Source organism: Oncorhynchus clarkii, chromosome 5, assembly GCF_045791955.1.
Source record: "Oncorhynchus clarkii lewisi isolate Uvic-CL-2024 chromosome 5, UVic_Ocla_1.0, whole genome shotgun sequence".
NCBI lineage: Eukaryota > Metazoa > Chordata > Actinopteri > Salmoniformes > Salmonidae > Oncorhynchus > Oncorhynchus clarkii.
In genome coordinates this window covers 41,651,308-41,668,618 of record NC_092151.1, presented here as the reverse complement: position 1 = coordinate 41,668,618, position 17,311 = coordinate 41,651,308, and the positions used below count along the sequence as shown (strand labels likewise).

Below are 17,311 nucleotides of genomic sequence, written 5' to 3'. Positions count from 1 at the left end.
CATCAGTCAAGCACCCGATCTAACTGGCTAATGTTAGTGTACTTCCAGACACAAACGAGAGAACAGCTCACTGACCATTTTACTTGCCCTAGCAGAGCTGGTTAGGCTGTTTTCATGTTATCCAGAGCTTGCAACAATTGAAGTTTTTTCTTGTCAACGTTTACTGACATATTTACCGGCCATATTTAACAGGTGTTGAGCGTTCGTAAATTTTGTCAGTTATTCTGCGCTCTGGCACACTCGGACGAGAGTTTTCTGAAATCTGAGTAGATAGCCAGAGCGAATTTACCAGCTACGTCTATCAACAGTTGTCACAGTGACATTCTGTTGAAATGGTTACTTGCAAAGTGGAATCTTCTGTACCTGCAAGCTAGGTAAACAATGAACCATAATTCTAACTCATGACGTTACTACCCTGCATTAATCTGCAGGTAGCTAACCAACCAGGTTCAATGTTAGCTAGTTAACATTTGGCTATAACTAGCAAAGCAAATGGCTCTGAGATACGAATAATAAGATCATACACGTAACGTTAGCTAGCGAGCCAGCCAGCTAATGTTAGCTGGCTAGCTAACAATACACTTTACACTTTAACTTGACATGAATATGACTTTCTGCCAAATCAGAAATGTGTAATATCTGAAAATGTAGCTAACATTGACATTCTATTGAAATTTATACTTGCATAGTGGAGTCTTTTGATAAGACATGTAGCTAGCTAAACAATGAACCATAATCCCAAATCATGATTATGAAGAGCAACACTTATGCAGTTCTACTACAGAATATTTTTTTTTTTTTTATTTTTTTAAAGGATTTTTTAAAAACAGGATTACCTACCAGCTCAAATAGACAGAAGAGGGCCATATGGCAGACCAATTCGAACTCATGTCTCGGCATGTCCAGCCATTCATTATCTCAGCCAATCATAGTTAGCGGGAAGGTTGCTGGCTTTTTCTGTGGCGTATTCGTATTTACATATGGCGTACAAGTTTGTTATTAAAGCACATGAAAGTTCCCATGTTCCAGAAGGAATTTCTGCCCCAAAAAACACAAAGTTTTAGTTCAAATGTGTTCCTGTTCCTGTGAAGTAATTTTCCTGAAATTAGTCACAAATATCTACATAAATATGACAGATCTTGCTTCTGTTGCCTGTTTTGTTTGTTTAATATACAACAGCAATATGTTGGATAAAGCAATTGTACAGATTCGGCTATTTTTTTTATTTTGTTATGCTGTAATAAAGGCTTTACAAACGTTTTTCATTAGAACAGACTTGTATTACTTACAATTTATTTAGTGTTGTTTACACTGTTCCCAACAGGCAGAAAAATAATACTCTATTCTAACAGCACCTGTTTGTCACACATAATATGCACGCAGGTCTCGCTACTATTTTTTAACACAGTGTGACCATCGGGCTCTTTCTTGAGTCATTTTTGTGTCTCCATTATTTAATCAAACCGTGTGCTTAAAGCATCAAACAAGCTCAGTGCATATGTAGTTGATTTTATTCAAACACACATGGTCTGTCAGGACGACTCTCGGTCAACCAAGATTTTTTTTTTTGTCGGGAACAGCCTTACTTGCAATAAGTCCTAAGCAAAGTTTCCCACTGGGCACAGAAGTCAGTTCAACGTCTAGTTTTGATTTACATTTGGATGAGTTGTCTACTAACGTGAATTCAACTTGAAATCAACAATAAATGTCACCATATCATTGGATTTAGGTTAAAAGTTGGGGATGAAAAGACGGAAATGCCCTTACGTCGAGGACTTTTTGCAGCTCCAACCATTTTTCCACGTTGATTCAACGTAATGATATTGATGGAATTGGGTGCCATTCAGGACGAGCCAGTTCTAGTAGGCCAGCCAGAGCAGCCCATCCACCCCACCCCCCTATTCTGTAACAGATATGTTATGTCTGTTAATGCCCAGTCATAACACAGGCCTGAGGAGCTGCTCCTTAACGACTTGACACACTGTTGAACTTTATACAGTGGATCAACACACTCTGACTGCTCTAGATTACATACAGTGCATTCAGAAAGTATTCAGACCCCTTGACTTTTTCCACATTTTGATGTTTTACAGCATTATTCTAAACTTGATTGAGTAGATGTTTTCCCCTCATCAATCTACACACAATACCCCATAATGACAAAGCAAAAACTGGGTTTTTAGAAATGTTTGCAAATCGAATCAATTCAAATGTTTATTTGTCATGTGCGCCGAATACAACCTTACAGTGAAATGCTTACTTACAGGCTCTAACCAATAGTGCAAAAAAGGTATTAGGTAAAGAAATAAAACAACAGTAAAAAGACAGGCTATATACAGTAGCGAGGCTATAAAAGTAGTGAGGCTACATACAGACACCGGTTAGTCAGGCTGATTGCGGTAGTATGTACATGTAGATATGGTTAAAGTGACTATGCATATATGATGAACAGAGAGTAGCAATAGCGTAAAAGAGGGGGTGGTGGGGGGTGGGACACAATGCAGATAGCCCGGGTTAGCCAATGTGCGGGAGCACTGGTTGATCGGCCCAGTTGAGGTCGTATGTACATTAATGTATAGTTCAAGTGATTATGCATATATAATAAAGAGAGAGTAGCAGCAGCGTGAAAAATAGGGGTTGGGGGACACACACACACAATGCAAATAGTCCAGGTAGACATTTGATTACCTGTTCAGGAGTCTTATGGCTTGGGGGTAAAAACTGTTGAGAAGCCTTTTTGTCCTAGACTTGGCACTCCGGTATCACTTGCCATGCAGGAGTAGAGAGAACAGTCTATGGCTGGGGTCTTTGACAATTTTTAGGGCCTTCCTCTGACACCGCCTGGTGTAGAGGTCCTGGATGGCAGGAAGGTTAGCCCCAGTAATGTACTGGGCTGTACGCACTACGTACATACTATAAAATAAAAACTATCACATTTACATAAGTATTCAGACCCTTTACTCAGTACTTTGTTGAAGCACCTTTGGCAGCGATTACAACCTCAAGTCTTCTTGGGTATGACGCTTACAAGGTTGGCTCACCTGTATTTGATGAGTTTCTCCCATTCTTCTCTGTACAGCTATTTTCAGGTCTCTCCAAAGATGTTCAATTGGGTTCAAGGTCAGGCTCTGGGTGGGCCACTCAAGGATTCAGAGACGTGTCGCGCTGCCACAACCAGGCTTCACTGTAGATTGAGATGGTGCCAGGTTTCCTCCAGACGTGACATTCAGGCCAAATAGTTCAATCTTGGTTTCATTAAACCAGAGAATCTTGTTTCTCTTGGTCTGAGAGTCTTTAGGTGCCTTTTGGCAAACTCCAAGCAGGCTGTCATGTGCCTTTTACTCAGGAGTGGCTTCCGTCATGTCACTCTACCATAAAGGCCTGATTGGTGGAGTGCTGCAGAGATGGTTGTCCTTCTGGAAGGTTCTCCCATCTCCACAGAGGTACTCTAGAGCTCTGTCAGACTGAGCATCAGTTTGGCCCGGCGACTAGCTCTAGGAACAGTCTTGGTGGTTCCAAACTTCTTTCATTTAGAATGATGGAGGCCACTGTGTTCTTGGGGACCTTCAGAGCTGCTGAAATGTTTTGGTACCCTTCCCCATATCTGTGCCTTGTCACAATCCTGTCTCGGGGCTCTTTGACAATTCCTTTGACATGGCTTGGTTTTTGCTCTGACACGCACTGTCAGCTGTGGGACCTTATATAGACAGGTGTGTGCCTTTCCAAATCATGTCCAATCAATGGAATTTACCACCGGTGAACTACAATCGAGTTGTAGAAACATCTCAAGGATGATCAATGGAAACAGGATGCACCTGATCTCAATTTTGAGTCTCATAGCAAAGAGTCTGAATACTTATGTAAATAAGGCATTTTTTTTCTACATTTTCGCTTTGTCATTATGGGGTATTGTGTGTAGATTGATGAGGGAAAAAATGTATTTAATCAATTGAACAAAGTCAAGGGGTTTGAATAGTTTCCCCAACGCACTGTAGATGTAGCTATGGCCTGACTGGGTGCCATCCTTAGGTTTTAGTTTCCGTACTCTCAGAGAAACACAGACTGCCAGCCAGGTGAAAAGATTGCTCTAACATGGGCATGTTTATTTCTCTCTTACTTTGACATTTTTTGTTTTGTCTTAGTAGGCTTGGCTCATGGTGTGTGTGTGCACGACTACCTGTGTGTGTGTGGGTCTTTACGGATGCGTGTGTTGGAAAGGCCGTTCCCGACCCTCGGCACAGCTCTACAGTAATAGTGGATGCCACTTTCTCTACCATCTAGGCCTAGACCAGGACTGAAGGTTTTGTCATCCCTAATGTGTGTTTTACACAAGACAACATTGAGTTGCCTCTGTGTAAGAAACTAGCACATTAAGAAGTATAGGGATGTTTCTCTAAGGTTTTAGTGCGCGCAGGCTGAAGCTATAGAATGGGATGTACACTGCAGTTAGGAGGACACTGTTCAGTACTGTAGTCTGCTGGCTCGCACCGCTCCTTCTGTCAGACAAATCAGATGCATATGGAATTCCATTTTTTTCCTCCCCCGGTCGGTCACATTTATGGTCTATTTCGGTTCTATTTTTCAATTTGATTACCACCTCAGATGGATTGTGTTTTGACGTTTCTCCTCTCTGCTGCTGATGTGTTTTCAACGTCCTGCCGTGTCCTGACCAGAACAGAGACCCTCACCGCAGTACTGACGACTCACTGAGAGCGAGACGCAGAGACACGGAGGGTGAGGGAGGGAGGGAGGGCGAGCTCCAGCCTACAGGAAACAAGCTAGCTAACACATTGCCCTGTGGAGCAGCTCCTGCTGGGAGTTAAAACACGGCCCGTGTGTCTGTGTATTGGCACCTGACGCCGTGCCAATAATTCAGATATACCAGTTTATTGAAGGCCATGAAGACAGCGGTGTGTGCGTGTTTGCAGAGCCTGGTCTCTCTGCCGTTTCCCTCAGTGGGCAGACAGAGCCACAGTCAGGAAATCAGCTTTTACATCGTGTTTTCCTCTCCCATTCTGATTTTCACCAACAGACCTCTGAGTCTCTCTCTCAGACCTCAATATATAGAGAACGAGAGAGAGTCAGAGGGCTGAAATTAATCCCATGTGTTTGAACTTCGAGGAAAGTGTCTGTGTGAGAGATTTAGAATAACAAAACCTGTAGTTGCTATTAGTCTCAGCCAGCCAGGCCCCCAGCTCGGTCTCACTGTTTGGCCCCCGCCAGCCAGCTAGGTATGAGACAGGAGGAGGAGGAGGGAAGATGGGCACAGTAGCCTAGCAGTCCCAGGCTGTGTCCCAAAAGGCACCCCGGGTCCCACATGGTGCCCAGGGCTCTGGTAAGAAGTAGTGCACTATATAGGGAATAGGGTGTCATTTGGGCCGCAGACCTAATCTAGAACAACACCCGCCAGCCACGCACTAGCGTAGGATGTCTGTGCCACTCTGCGAGCTCTGGTACAGGAACTATTGGGTTACTACAGGTCAGACTCCCCAAGTCAAGTCTGGGCCAGGGGACTGTAAACTATTCCGTCTGGGTCTACAAACGTTATACTTTCTAGATCGCTCTGCTAACACACACACACACACACACACACTCCAAGAAGCCAGCCATAGAGCCCGTCGCCCCACCCCCTCTTTCCTCCCTCTTTTCAGAAAGCGAAAGAAAAACAAATAGAGGAAAGGCTTCTGAGTTCTGAGGCTTCTGGGTAGAGAGTGGGTTTGATAAGCAGACTGGAGCGCTGAATGGTGGGAGCCCAGAGCCTGGCACACATACACGTATACAGTGCCTTCAGAAAGTATTCACACCACTTGACCTTTTCCACATTTTGTGGTTACAAAGTGGAATAAACATGTATTTAATTGTCACTTCTATTCACTCTGTCATTTAGGTTAGTACTGTGGAGTAACTACAGTGTTGTTGATCCATCCTCAGTTTTTTCCTGTAACTGCCATTAAACTGTAACTGTTTAAAAGTCGCCGTTGGCTTCATGGTGAAATCCCGAAGTGGTTTCCTTCCTCTCCGGCAAAAACACCTGTATCTTTGTAGTGACCGGGTGCATTGATTCACCATCCAAAGTGTAATTAATAGCTTCACCATGCTCAAAGGGATATTTAATGTCTGCGTTTTTTAAAAGTATTTTTTTTACTCATCTACCAATAGAGGTACCCGTTGTGAGGCATTGGAAAACCTCCATGGCCTTTGGTTTGCATCTGTGTTTGAAATTCACTGCTCAACTGAAGGACCTTGCAGATACTTGTATGTGTGGGGTACAGAGATGGGGTAGTCTTTCAAAAATCTTGTTAAACACTATTTTTTGCACACAGAGTGAGTCCATGCAATTTATTATGTGACTTCTTAAGCATATTTTTACTCCTGAACTTATTTAGGCTTGCCATAACAAAGGTGTTGAATACTTATTGACTCGAGACATTTGAGCTTTTCATTTTTTATTAATTTGCAAACATTTAGAAAAACATCATTCCACTTTGACATTATGGGGTGTTGTGTGTAGATTATTGACACAATCTCAATTGAATCCGTTTTAAATTCAGGCTGTAACACAAAATGTGGAAAAGGTTGAGGGGTGTGAATACTTTCTGAAGGCACTGTGTGTATACATATACACACGCACATACACACACTGTTCTGTAGTCTGGGCAATGAGGCTGTGTTCCTGTCATCACTGAGGCTGCTAGACAAATTATGGTAGCGGTCCGCCTCGCGCTGCAGGACTCCTCAGTCTGCCAGAGTAGAGCCACCATGACGTCCTGGATGAGCTGTCACTACTACTGCCCAGTTCACATGAACACAGGAGGGGGGACTGCAGAGCACACACACATGCTTCACCTATGTACCCAGGCAGACTAAAAGGCAGACAAACACATAAGGTTGCACGATTCTCTCTCCCTCTCTCTTCTTAAGGCTGCTTCCCAATCCCATGCACTTCAAGCCCCGCCCTTCATGTCACTCTCCTTGTGCTCGGGAATTCACTCTGCCTCCATTGACCAAACCACAGCGTGCAGTCTACAGATTTTTCCCCAAACAAGAACTGCAGTGGGCAGCGTTCCACTTTGCTCCTTAACATAAATCAACATTTGTATATTTGACTGTTCGCTTGTGTAACTTGCTCTCTGCAACACGCTACTTAGTTGGTCTTAGCAAGCTTGCAAATGTGTCCGTATTTCACTGGAGTTAGCTAGCCAGCTAGCTAGCTAACAATTAGCATTAGGAGCTAAGACACATTTTTGCTAGCTAAGTCCGGTGAGATACAGCAAATCTTGCTAGCAAACTTTTACTCTAATACAGGCCGGAACCCGTGGTGCAACAACTTGTTTCTTAATCAGAGAGGACAAGGCGAAGAATGTTCTAACATCTTTGTCTGAACATACATATCTATTTAAATCTAATTAGGGTCGCCTGGGAAACACTGACCAACACTTTGGTTCCTACTCTGTCACAACCATCTCCTCCCATATTTTTCTTCATTTGTTTTCATGCTAACCTAAACTGCATTCCAAGTGTCCACAGTATTCCAACCATGAAATTAGAATGGTCATTCTATTTCTGTGATTCCAACAGTTTTCCCAAGTGTTTGGATCTATATACGCAAGTAAAATTGCAGTATTTCGTTCATAAATTGCAATTAGATATGTTCCTGTATTGTGCAGCCTTACACATACAAACACATACACTGAGTGTATAAAACATTATGAACACCTGCTCTTTCCATTACATAGACTGACCAGGTGAAAGCTATGATGTCACTTGTTAAATCCACTTCAATCTGTGAAGATGAAAGGGAGGAGACAGGCCAAAGAAGGATATTTAAGCCTTGAGACAATTGAGACACGGATTGTGTGGGTGTGCCATTCAGAGGGTGAATGGGCAAGACAAAAGATTGAAAGTGCCTTTGAACGGAGTATGGTAGTAGGTGCCAGGCACACCGGTTTGTGTTAAGCACTGCAACGCTGCTGGGGTTTTAACGCTCAACAGTTCCCTGTGTGTATTAGGAATGCTCCACCACCCAAAGGACATCCAGCCTACTTGACACAACTGTGGGAAGCATTGGAGTCAACATGGGCCAGCATCCCTTTGGAACGCTTTCGACACCTTGTACAGTTCACACCCCGAGGAACTGAGGCTGTCTTGAGGGCAAAGGGGGTTGCAACTCAATATTAGGAAGGTGTTCTTAATGTTTTGTACACTCAGTGTATATATAATATGCCATTTAGCAGATGTTTTTATGCTCTACCAACTGAGCCACCAAGGACCACTATATACACACGCTTCACCGAAGCACATGGGCAGACACACACACACACACACACATAGACACACAGACAAGCCATCTGACAAAAATACACTCATACTGTACGCTTCGCTCACAGACTCAAGTGCACACTCAGACACACGCCATCCAACACACACATACAAGGAGGACACACGTTTCAATGTGATCTTAGTGGCTGATTAAAGAGGATCTCTCCCTAGGACTATACAGCAGAACTTGTATAGCAATAGGTTGGCTTATATTCTATCACTATAGAACGTTCATTATGTAAGTAATACCCCAGGCTTGTCTGTTTTTTCCATTGTCCGATTCGGACGGGATTAGTTTTTATGAAATTGCCCCCTGTAAATCTTTTTTTTCTTCTTTTTATGTACTGTTATGATGGAAGACTGGAGGCTGTTCTAGGCATGAATGGTGCAAAACGGCTGCCAGCTAAACTGGTTGAAATATGCAGGAATCGCTCCACCATTTCCTGGTTGCTAAAATGTTATAACAAAACATGCAATGTATAGAGAGAGATTCATTGTACCATCTAAACCACTATGAAATACACTATATATACAAAAGTATGTCGACACCCCTTCAAATTAGTGGATTTGGCCATTTCAGCCACACCCGTTGCTGACAGGTGTATAAAATTGAGCACATAGCCATGCAATCTCCATAGACAAACAAGGATAGTAGAATGGCCTTGCTGAAGAGCTCAGGGACTTTTAACCTGGCACCGTCATAGGATGCCACCTTTCCAACAAGTCAGTTCGTCAAATTTTTGCCCTGCTAGAGCTGCCCCAGTCAACTGTAAGTGCTGTTATTTTGAGGTGGAAACGTCTAGGAGCAACAACAGCTCAGCGGTAGGCCACACAAACAGAATGGGACCGCCGAGTGCTGAAACACGTAAAATTCATCTGTCCTCTGTTGCAACACTCACTACCGAGTTCCAAACTGCCACTAGAAGCATTGTCAGCACAATAAGTGTTCGTCGGGAGCTTCATGAAATGGGTTTCCAAGGCCGAGCAGCCGCATGCAAGCCTAAGATCACCATGTGCAATGCCAAGCGTCGGCTGGAGTGGTGTAAAGCTTGCCGCCATTAGAGTCTGGAGCAGTGGAAACGTGTTCTCTGGAGTGATGAATCACGCTTCACCATCTGGCAGTCCAGCAAACAAATCTGGGTTTGGCGGATGCCAGGAGAACGTTACCTACCCCAATGCATAGTTCCAACTGTAAAGTTTGGAGGAGGAATAATGGTCTGGGGCTGTGTTTCATGGTTTGGGCTAGGCCCAAACCAGTGAATGAAAGTTCCAGTGAATGAAAGTCTTAACGCTACAGCATACAATGACATTCTAGATGATTCTGTGCTTTCAACTTTGTGGCAACAGTTTGGGGAAGGCCCTTTCCTGTTTCAGCATAACAATGCCTCCGTGCACAAAGCAAGTTCCATACAGAAATATTTTGTTGATTGGTGTGAAAGAACTTGACTGGCCTGCACAGAGCCCTGTGGAGTTATCGCCGAACATCAGTGCCCTACCTCACTAATGCTCTCGTGGCTGAATGGAAGCAAGTCCCTGCAGCAATGTTCTAACATCTAGTGAACAGCCTTCTCAGAAGAGTGGAGGCTGTTATAGCAGCAAAGGGAGGACCAACTCCATATTAATGCCCTTGATTTTGGAATGAGATGTTCGACAAGCAGGTGTCCACATACTTTTGACCATGTAGTGTATTTCAACTTGTCTAGGAATAGCCTAATATTGGCTTTCAGTTAGGAGAAAGTAGAAATAGTATCAATAAGAACCATGAACTGCATGCAGACATTTTAATTAACTGATGTATTCGGCAATTTATCAATTCATTGGCGCACTATCATTTACTTAATCTTTTAAAAAAGACAAATAGTCACTGGGAACGTTGATATATGACAAAACGGATAGGACTTTGTTTGCATAACACTTTGTAGCACTTTGTACATAGCTCTTTGCATCAATTTGTTCTCATGTTCTTGCCCAAACTGGGTGCAGCACCGTAAAACTCTGTAATATCCCTCAAAACACAGTGATGACGAGTCACACTAGATAAATATTATCAAAGGACCTGGGAGTTTGTATTAAAAAAAATATATTAAAAAACGGTAGGTTTTTGGGACTGGAATAATAACCTTCCCGCCAAGTAAAAATGATAGATATGGCAGATTCGGACAAGATAGGGCTTTAACTAACTACCTGTAATAGTAGTACATCACTGTAATAGCGCAAACAGTCAAAGAGATTTGGGCCTGAAGCTCTTCGTCTGGCTTGGCTTTGTCTCCGTCTCTCGGCTTCTGTGAATTGGTGATAGCATCTTCCCTTTTATCTTGTTTTTAATTCCCCGGTGGTTGCAGCCCCGTGGCCCCTGGTGACGCATGGCCTTCATCAGAACCCTCCAAACAGGTGGGGCGTGTCAAGACACTGTCAGAGCGTTATGCATGTAGCGCAAATCCCTCTGCGCCAGGCAGATGTGTCTGCGTGATGGACACCGGAGACCTGCCTCACCCCTCTTGAAGTCCTCTCTCTCTACTCTCTGCTGTCTCCCCGGGGATTCCTGCTCTCACTGTATCTATCTATATACTGGGAGTTTGATCGATAACTGTTACACTGACACGCTTGGCCTACTAAGTAACATGTCAAGGGTTTTTCGTCAGTGTTGATAGAGGTTGAATCATGAAGTCAGTTGCCTTTTTAAACCGAACAATCTCTTCAGATTCTGCCGTTCTCCCTTTTTCTCTGTTTTGCGGAGGTGCTGCTTGCTGCTAGTCCACAAAGGACAAGAGAACAGCAAAGGATGCTTCCACATGCATATCAGTCATCTTCCTTCTCTTATTCCTATTCTTCCTCATCTTCCTCTCTATCCTCTTCCTGCTCCTCCCTAAGAGAACAGAACATTTCAACCCTGTATTTTGTACCATGTTTTTATTCTTACACTAATGTGATGGCGCACGTTGCTGTGTTGTAGCTGTAGCCTATTCCTTTATCATCAATACAATGCCATCACTCACCACCATGGCATCTTGATACCATAAATGCCTGTTGTGACAGAACACCAGCTTCAAAGGGAATGTGATTCTATTTGAATTGATGGAGAGGAACAGATGGAGAGATGGAGAGTTCCATATCACCAGATGTGATTTACTGAGTTCACATCACAGTGCTCTATTTGCTGTTCTTTGAACCTCCTCTTTCTCTGATTTTAGGATGGCCCATGTTCTCCAGTTTGACGAACAAACCAGGAAAGTCAAGGATGCCAACATGCAGGACGAAGACACGTTTGAGATCTCCGATCCACGAAACCCCGTCAACAAACGGCGGAGAGAGGAGAGCAAGAAGATCATGAAGGAGAAGAAGGCCAAGAGGTGAGGGGTTAGGGATTAGGCATGGAGATTAACCCCAACCATGTGACTGACCAGGCCTCTCCTCTCTTCCTCTCTAACCTACCACTTCAAAACAACTGTCTCTCCTGAGAGAACTTTGAACCTTGGAATGCCATGAACATCCAAAACAAAGTTATTTCTGAGAAGCTGTCGGAATCCATTCACATCTGAACGAAGGGAACGGCTAACACAGGGCCAATGTGACTTCAGCCCATCAGGGTTATCCCTCCAATAAAAAGGAAACGCACATGACCTGACAGGTATAGCTAATCTAAAACTATCCGTCATCAAGACATAGTGTCATTTTGAACTGGAATGTGAACCCACATTTCCAAGAATAGGTACATTTTCTGTCGTACAGTACTGTATGTTGTGATTGCGGGAGTATTGGAAAGTAAAGGTGAAAAGGGGTTGAGAAATGCCCAGGGATCCAGGTAAAGTAGTAGTGGATGATGGATGATGGTCCCAAATCATTGACGACAACATGTCTGATGACCAATGTTGTGAACATGTACGGATAATAAATGTACCTTTTTGTCATAAGGCACACATTCCTTTTGATGTTTGCAGCTGTGTTTGTATTCCTCTCTGCGCTTGCTGCGTTTTAAGAACTCCTCAACCATTGGCTTGGGCAGGTGAGCACAACATGGAGGATGCGCACTGGGATTTTCACGTGTCCCAGTTGTTTACTGTCCGTGGAGGCGAGGAGAGGAACCCAACTCCGACTATTTACATTGGACTATTTTTACTCATTTAGCAGATGTTCTAATCCAGAGCGATTTACAGTTAGCGCATTCATCTTAAAGGTAGCTAGGTGAGACAACCACACATGAAAGTTCTAGTAAGCAACAGGAATGTCCTTAGTAAAGCAGCGGTCAGCAAAGTCGGCTCTGGTAAGCAAAGGCAAGTGTGACTGTTCATGCAAGAAGGGCAACTACCGAGATGGAGAGGAAACCAGCACGCCACCGTATGCTTTTGAGATTTAAGGAGAGAAGATTGAGAGGAAGTTACTTTAAACGACTGAGAGAGATCCACCCAGAATGTGTTATGAAAACCTTGACTATGGTGAGGAATGAGCAGTAAGCTGAAAAGGGAGGAGAGACAATGGAACACAGTAGCTGCTGCAGTAGTTTCCCCTTTACATTGATCTAAGGTCAGTTTAGCGTTGTTCCCCTATAGTTAATATCAGTATCTGGAGAGGGTAAGCTGATCCTGTATCTGTGCCCAAAGCCAACTTTTCCTCATATCTGATATAACAGCAGCTGAGTAGACAGAGCCAGCCAGTGTGACTTCACATGACTGGAATCATAAAAACAGCTCTCCAGCAGAAGTTGTGAAAACTGGTATTAAAGCTCGATTAAGTCCCTGACTCTGTCTTTATTTAAGCACCATAGTTGTATTCCAAATGGCATCCTTTTCCCCATATAGTGCACTACTTGTGACCAGGGCCCATATGAGTCTGGTCAAAAGTAGTGCACTGTATAGGGTGAAATTTGGGATGCACATTGAGTCAGTCTGTAGGGCTTCCTCTCCTCTCCGTTCCAACCCTGTCAGTTAAAACAGTCAGGCAGGATATGATCTGCCTTCACCCAGCCATTTCACAGTCATTTCACCAGATTGACGCAAGGAACACATAGCTGTGGTGAAATCGAACTAGTGACAATCGAACCTCCTTGCCTCTCTTTTTTTTTATGTATCGCTCCTTTCATATTCCATCAACTGAGAGCCATGGGCTCTGGTAAAAGAGGGTGGTTCTGGTCTTATGTCATAGTGTACTATATGGGGATGCAATGTGGTGGTTCTGGTCAAAAGTAGTGCACTACACAAAGATTAGGGTGGTATTTAAGACCAGACTAGCCTCTCTGCTTTAATGTAGTGGTTTTGTTAGGGTAAATGATGTAGATTTGCCATGTGTGTGACCAGGAGCAGAGTTTGGCCTGCAAGCCACCTTTTACTGCTCTTCTGGGTTCATGCTTAACTTCTCATATGGAACAGGAAGGAGAGTTAATGTTCCACTATGAGCCTGGTCGCCCAGCCACGGCCTGGCCCGAGTCTGAGCTGCTGCTACTGCTAATGTAAAACAGGTGAGAGGCATCATGCTTCAGTTAGACTACCTACTGTAGCCATGCCAGTGGCTGGCCAATGGTGGGTCACAACCAGTGGTGTAAAAATACTTTAAAACTATGTAAGTCGTTTTTTGGGGTTTCTGTACTTTTTATATTTTTGACTACTTTTACTTCTCTACATTCCTAAAGAAAATTATGTACTTTTTACTCCATACGTTTTCCTTGACACCTAAAAGTACTCGTTACGTTTTGAATGCTTAGCGGGACAGGAAAATTGTCCAATTCACACACTAATCAGGAGAACATCCCTAGTCATGGTCATCTCTACTGCCTCTTATTTGGTGGACTCAAATGCTTCAAATGCTTCGTTTGTAAATTGTTGCTATTGTTGTAGCATGCCCCTGGCTATCCGTAAATTAAATATATATATATATAATTGTGACATCTGGTTTGCCTAATCTAAAGAATTTGAAATTATTTATACTTTTACTTTTGATACTTTTAAGTATATTTTAGCAATTACATTTGCTTTTGATACTTCGGTATATTAAAAACCAAATACTTTTAGACTTTCACTGAAGTAGTATTTTACTGGGTGACTCACTTTTACATGAGTCATTTTCTATGAAGGTATCTTTACTTTTACTTAATTATGACAACTGGGTACTTTTTCCACCACTGGTTGGTCACAACGGATTCCTTTTTGGCTTGTGCGTGGCTGATATCAATATTGTCTCTTGGCTAGAAATCATTTCTGTTTACAAAAGCTCTCACAATATTGTGCAGAACAACAAAAAACAAATAGACATGAAACAGTCAAGAAATTGAAATATAAGGAGCTAGCTACTGTATTAGCTTGATCGAATTATCAGCTGAGAATACAAAAATTGCTTAAGCATAAAGTCATAGTCCCCAGATGATGAGACGCGATTTGTCCGCCGTCCCATTGTGACATATACAATAGCTACTGGCTCCGAGACAGCCCTCCGCAGGGGACACAAAGCCCGAACGCACACCTCACCACAATTCCAACCAATGCGGCTCCAGTACGTACACGTCCTCTATTCATTTAAATGGGTCGACGGTTGAAGAAATTGCTTGAATATTCTAGAACATTGCCATGCATACGTGTACAGGTTTTGGACTATGATTAAACCCTTTAGCCTTAACATGGAGACATCCTAGCGGTGGTTGGAGAGGGTACAAAGGACAAGACGATGCCACTCCTCTCTCCAGCCCAGCAACACCAGCAGAATACTTAACATTCCCTGGCTTGACCTTGCTGTGGCTAGCTCTGGGCAGGAAATACCACTCATTGTTGCTGCTGTCTGTCTGAATGTCCATCCATCGGTCACGTGACTGCTGGGGATGAGATTTGAGGTAATTACGTTATCATGCTCCACCACCACCATGTTCTCTGCCCTTGTGGACGGAGGTTACAACTAGCAGACTAATCCTTCTGCTCTCCTAAAAAACACAGTATGTGTGTGTCTGAGCTACATCAGGTTGGCTGGGAAGGATGGCTACTTTTACTATATTATTTTTCTTTTTTTGGGGGGGGGGGGGTCGGATAACATTACAGTTTACCTTGGGCTCTACAGGGCTTTGATGCTGCTTCCCTCAACCCTTCAGATGAGTTTTCCTGCCCATTTCCTGTTGCATATAATGTAAATAACTTGTAACACACACACACCCTCCTGCTCCATGGTTTTACTGCACATTTAGCATTCCAATGACCTGCGACCCCCTCCTCCTCCTCCCAATACACACACACCCTTTCCAGTGACTTTGTAAAGGTATTTTAGTTTGACCTTGCTTCTGATCTACCCTCACCCATTTGACATGTTAGGAAATACAGCCTTCCTCCTTGTGTGCTCTTACCCCTGTGTGGCCGGGGAGGTGTGGAGCGGAATAGGAGGACCAGGATGTGGAGTGGGACACATGTCTGACCTCTAACCCCTAGCCATGAGTCTTCACAACCTGGCCAAGTCCCCTGTGTGAGAGGGAACAACCTGGCAGTACGGGGCAGGAGCTGTGTGTGTGTGTGTGTGTCTGTGTCCATGCGCAATTAGAAGGGATGGATAGCGCACCTAACCTAATCGCCCCTTGGTGACTGTGTCTTTCTCTTTTGCCCTATAGCAGGGGCTTCCCAAAAGTCGGTCCTGGGGCTCCCCCTGGGTGCACGTTTAGTTTTTTGCCAAAGCACTACACGGCTGATTCAAATCATCAAACTTTGATGATGAGTTGGCTCTTTGAATCAGCTGTGTAGTGCTAGGGCAAAAACTAAGAGGAGGGGGGGGGGGGGGGGGGCTGCTATAGGCCATGGGAATAGGGTCACCAGAGCATGTCCATAAGAAGGGAGCCCATTTGTGTTGATATTAGGGTTATTCATGAGTTGGAGAGAGCGAGGTCTGAGGGGAAATGCCACTCTAGGTCTCTGTAGCCTATCATAAAGCAGTATGACCTTGGTGCAACATCCAGCACTATTATTTCAATAGCCTGAATTAAACGGTGAGTGCATTCGCTGAATCTGAGCCATGTGTACTGTGCTTTTACTACCTCTGTCTGTCTTTCTAGGTCTCTGTGACCCTCTCTGTCACAGTGCCCTGTTCCTTACTACCAGAGCTGTGTTGCTGACAGTCTATCTGCTCATCTGAGTCTTCGTATTCTAATGGCCTCATGGTGAAAAAAAGAGGGGGTAGTTAAAGTCAAACAGAGGTAGACAGGGCCCCTGTTCTTTTAATAGGGTTAACCTGTATAAATGTCCTCGTGTCACAGACGATATTTCACTGCCACTTTGATGTATTTTTCACCAGCAGGTTTTTCCTCTCTTCCCCTCCTTCGTCTTCTCCTCTCTGTAATGAAAATGTGATTCTCCAAATCACATTGGATTTGTCACATGCGCTGAATGCAACTGGTGTCGACTTTACCGTGAGATGCTTGCTTACCAGCCCTTCCCGAGGATGCAGAGTTTAGAAATTAAATAGTAACACAAGGAATAGAATAAAATACACAATGGAGCTACAGTATATACAGGGAATACCAGAGGTCAGAGGTCTTTGAGGTAGATACACTACGTGGCCAAAAGTATGTGGACACCTGCTCGTCGAACGTCTCATTCCAAAATCATGGGCATTAATATGGAGTTGGAGTTAACAAACACTTCTTGTGAGGCAGTTTGACAGTTGGTAGTAGTGTTTCAACCGAGGACAGACTATTTTTAAGTGCTACATTCGTGCTTCAGCACTCGGCGGTCCCGTTCTGTGAGCTTGTGTGGCCTACCAGTTTGCAGCTGAGCCGTTGTTTCCACTTCACAATAACAGCACTTACAGTTGACCAGGGCAGCTCTCGCATTGCATATTTTTGACAAACTGACTTGTTGGAAAGGTGGCACTGACTTGTTGAATGGTGTCACATTGAAAGTCACTGAGCTCTTCAGTAAGGCCATTCCACTGCCAATGTTTGTCTAGAGATTGCATGGTTGTGTGCTCAATTTTATACACCTGTCAGCAACGGGTGTAGCTGAATTAGCTGAACCCACTCATTTGAAGGGGTGTC

General features: G+C 43.7%; 1 protein-coding gene across 1 annotated transcript in view; it reads left to right on the top strand.

The window, feature by feature from the left end:
* The window catches only part of LOC139408860 (CWC27 spliceosome associated cyclophilin), a 50,668-nt gene extending 37,612 nt beyond the window's left edge, over positions 1 to 13,056 (top strand). The window contains exon 14 of the mRNA XM_071153260.1: positions 11,511 to 13,056. Coding sequence (XP_071009361.1) covers positions 11,511 to 11,673 — 163 coding nt within the window. The 3' untranslated portion in view covers positions 11,674 to 13,056. The remainder of the gene's footprint in view (positions 1 to 11,510) is intronic.
* The last annotated feature ends 4,255 nt before the right edge of the window (positions 13,057 to 17,311 follow it).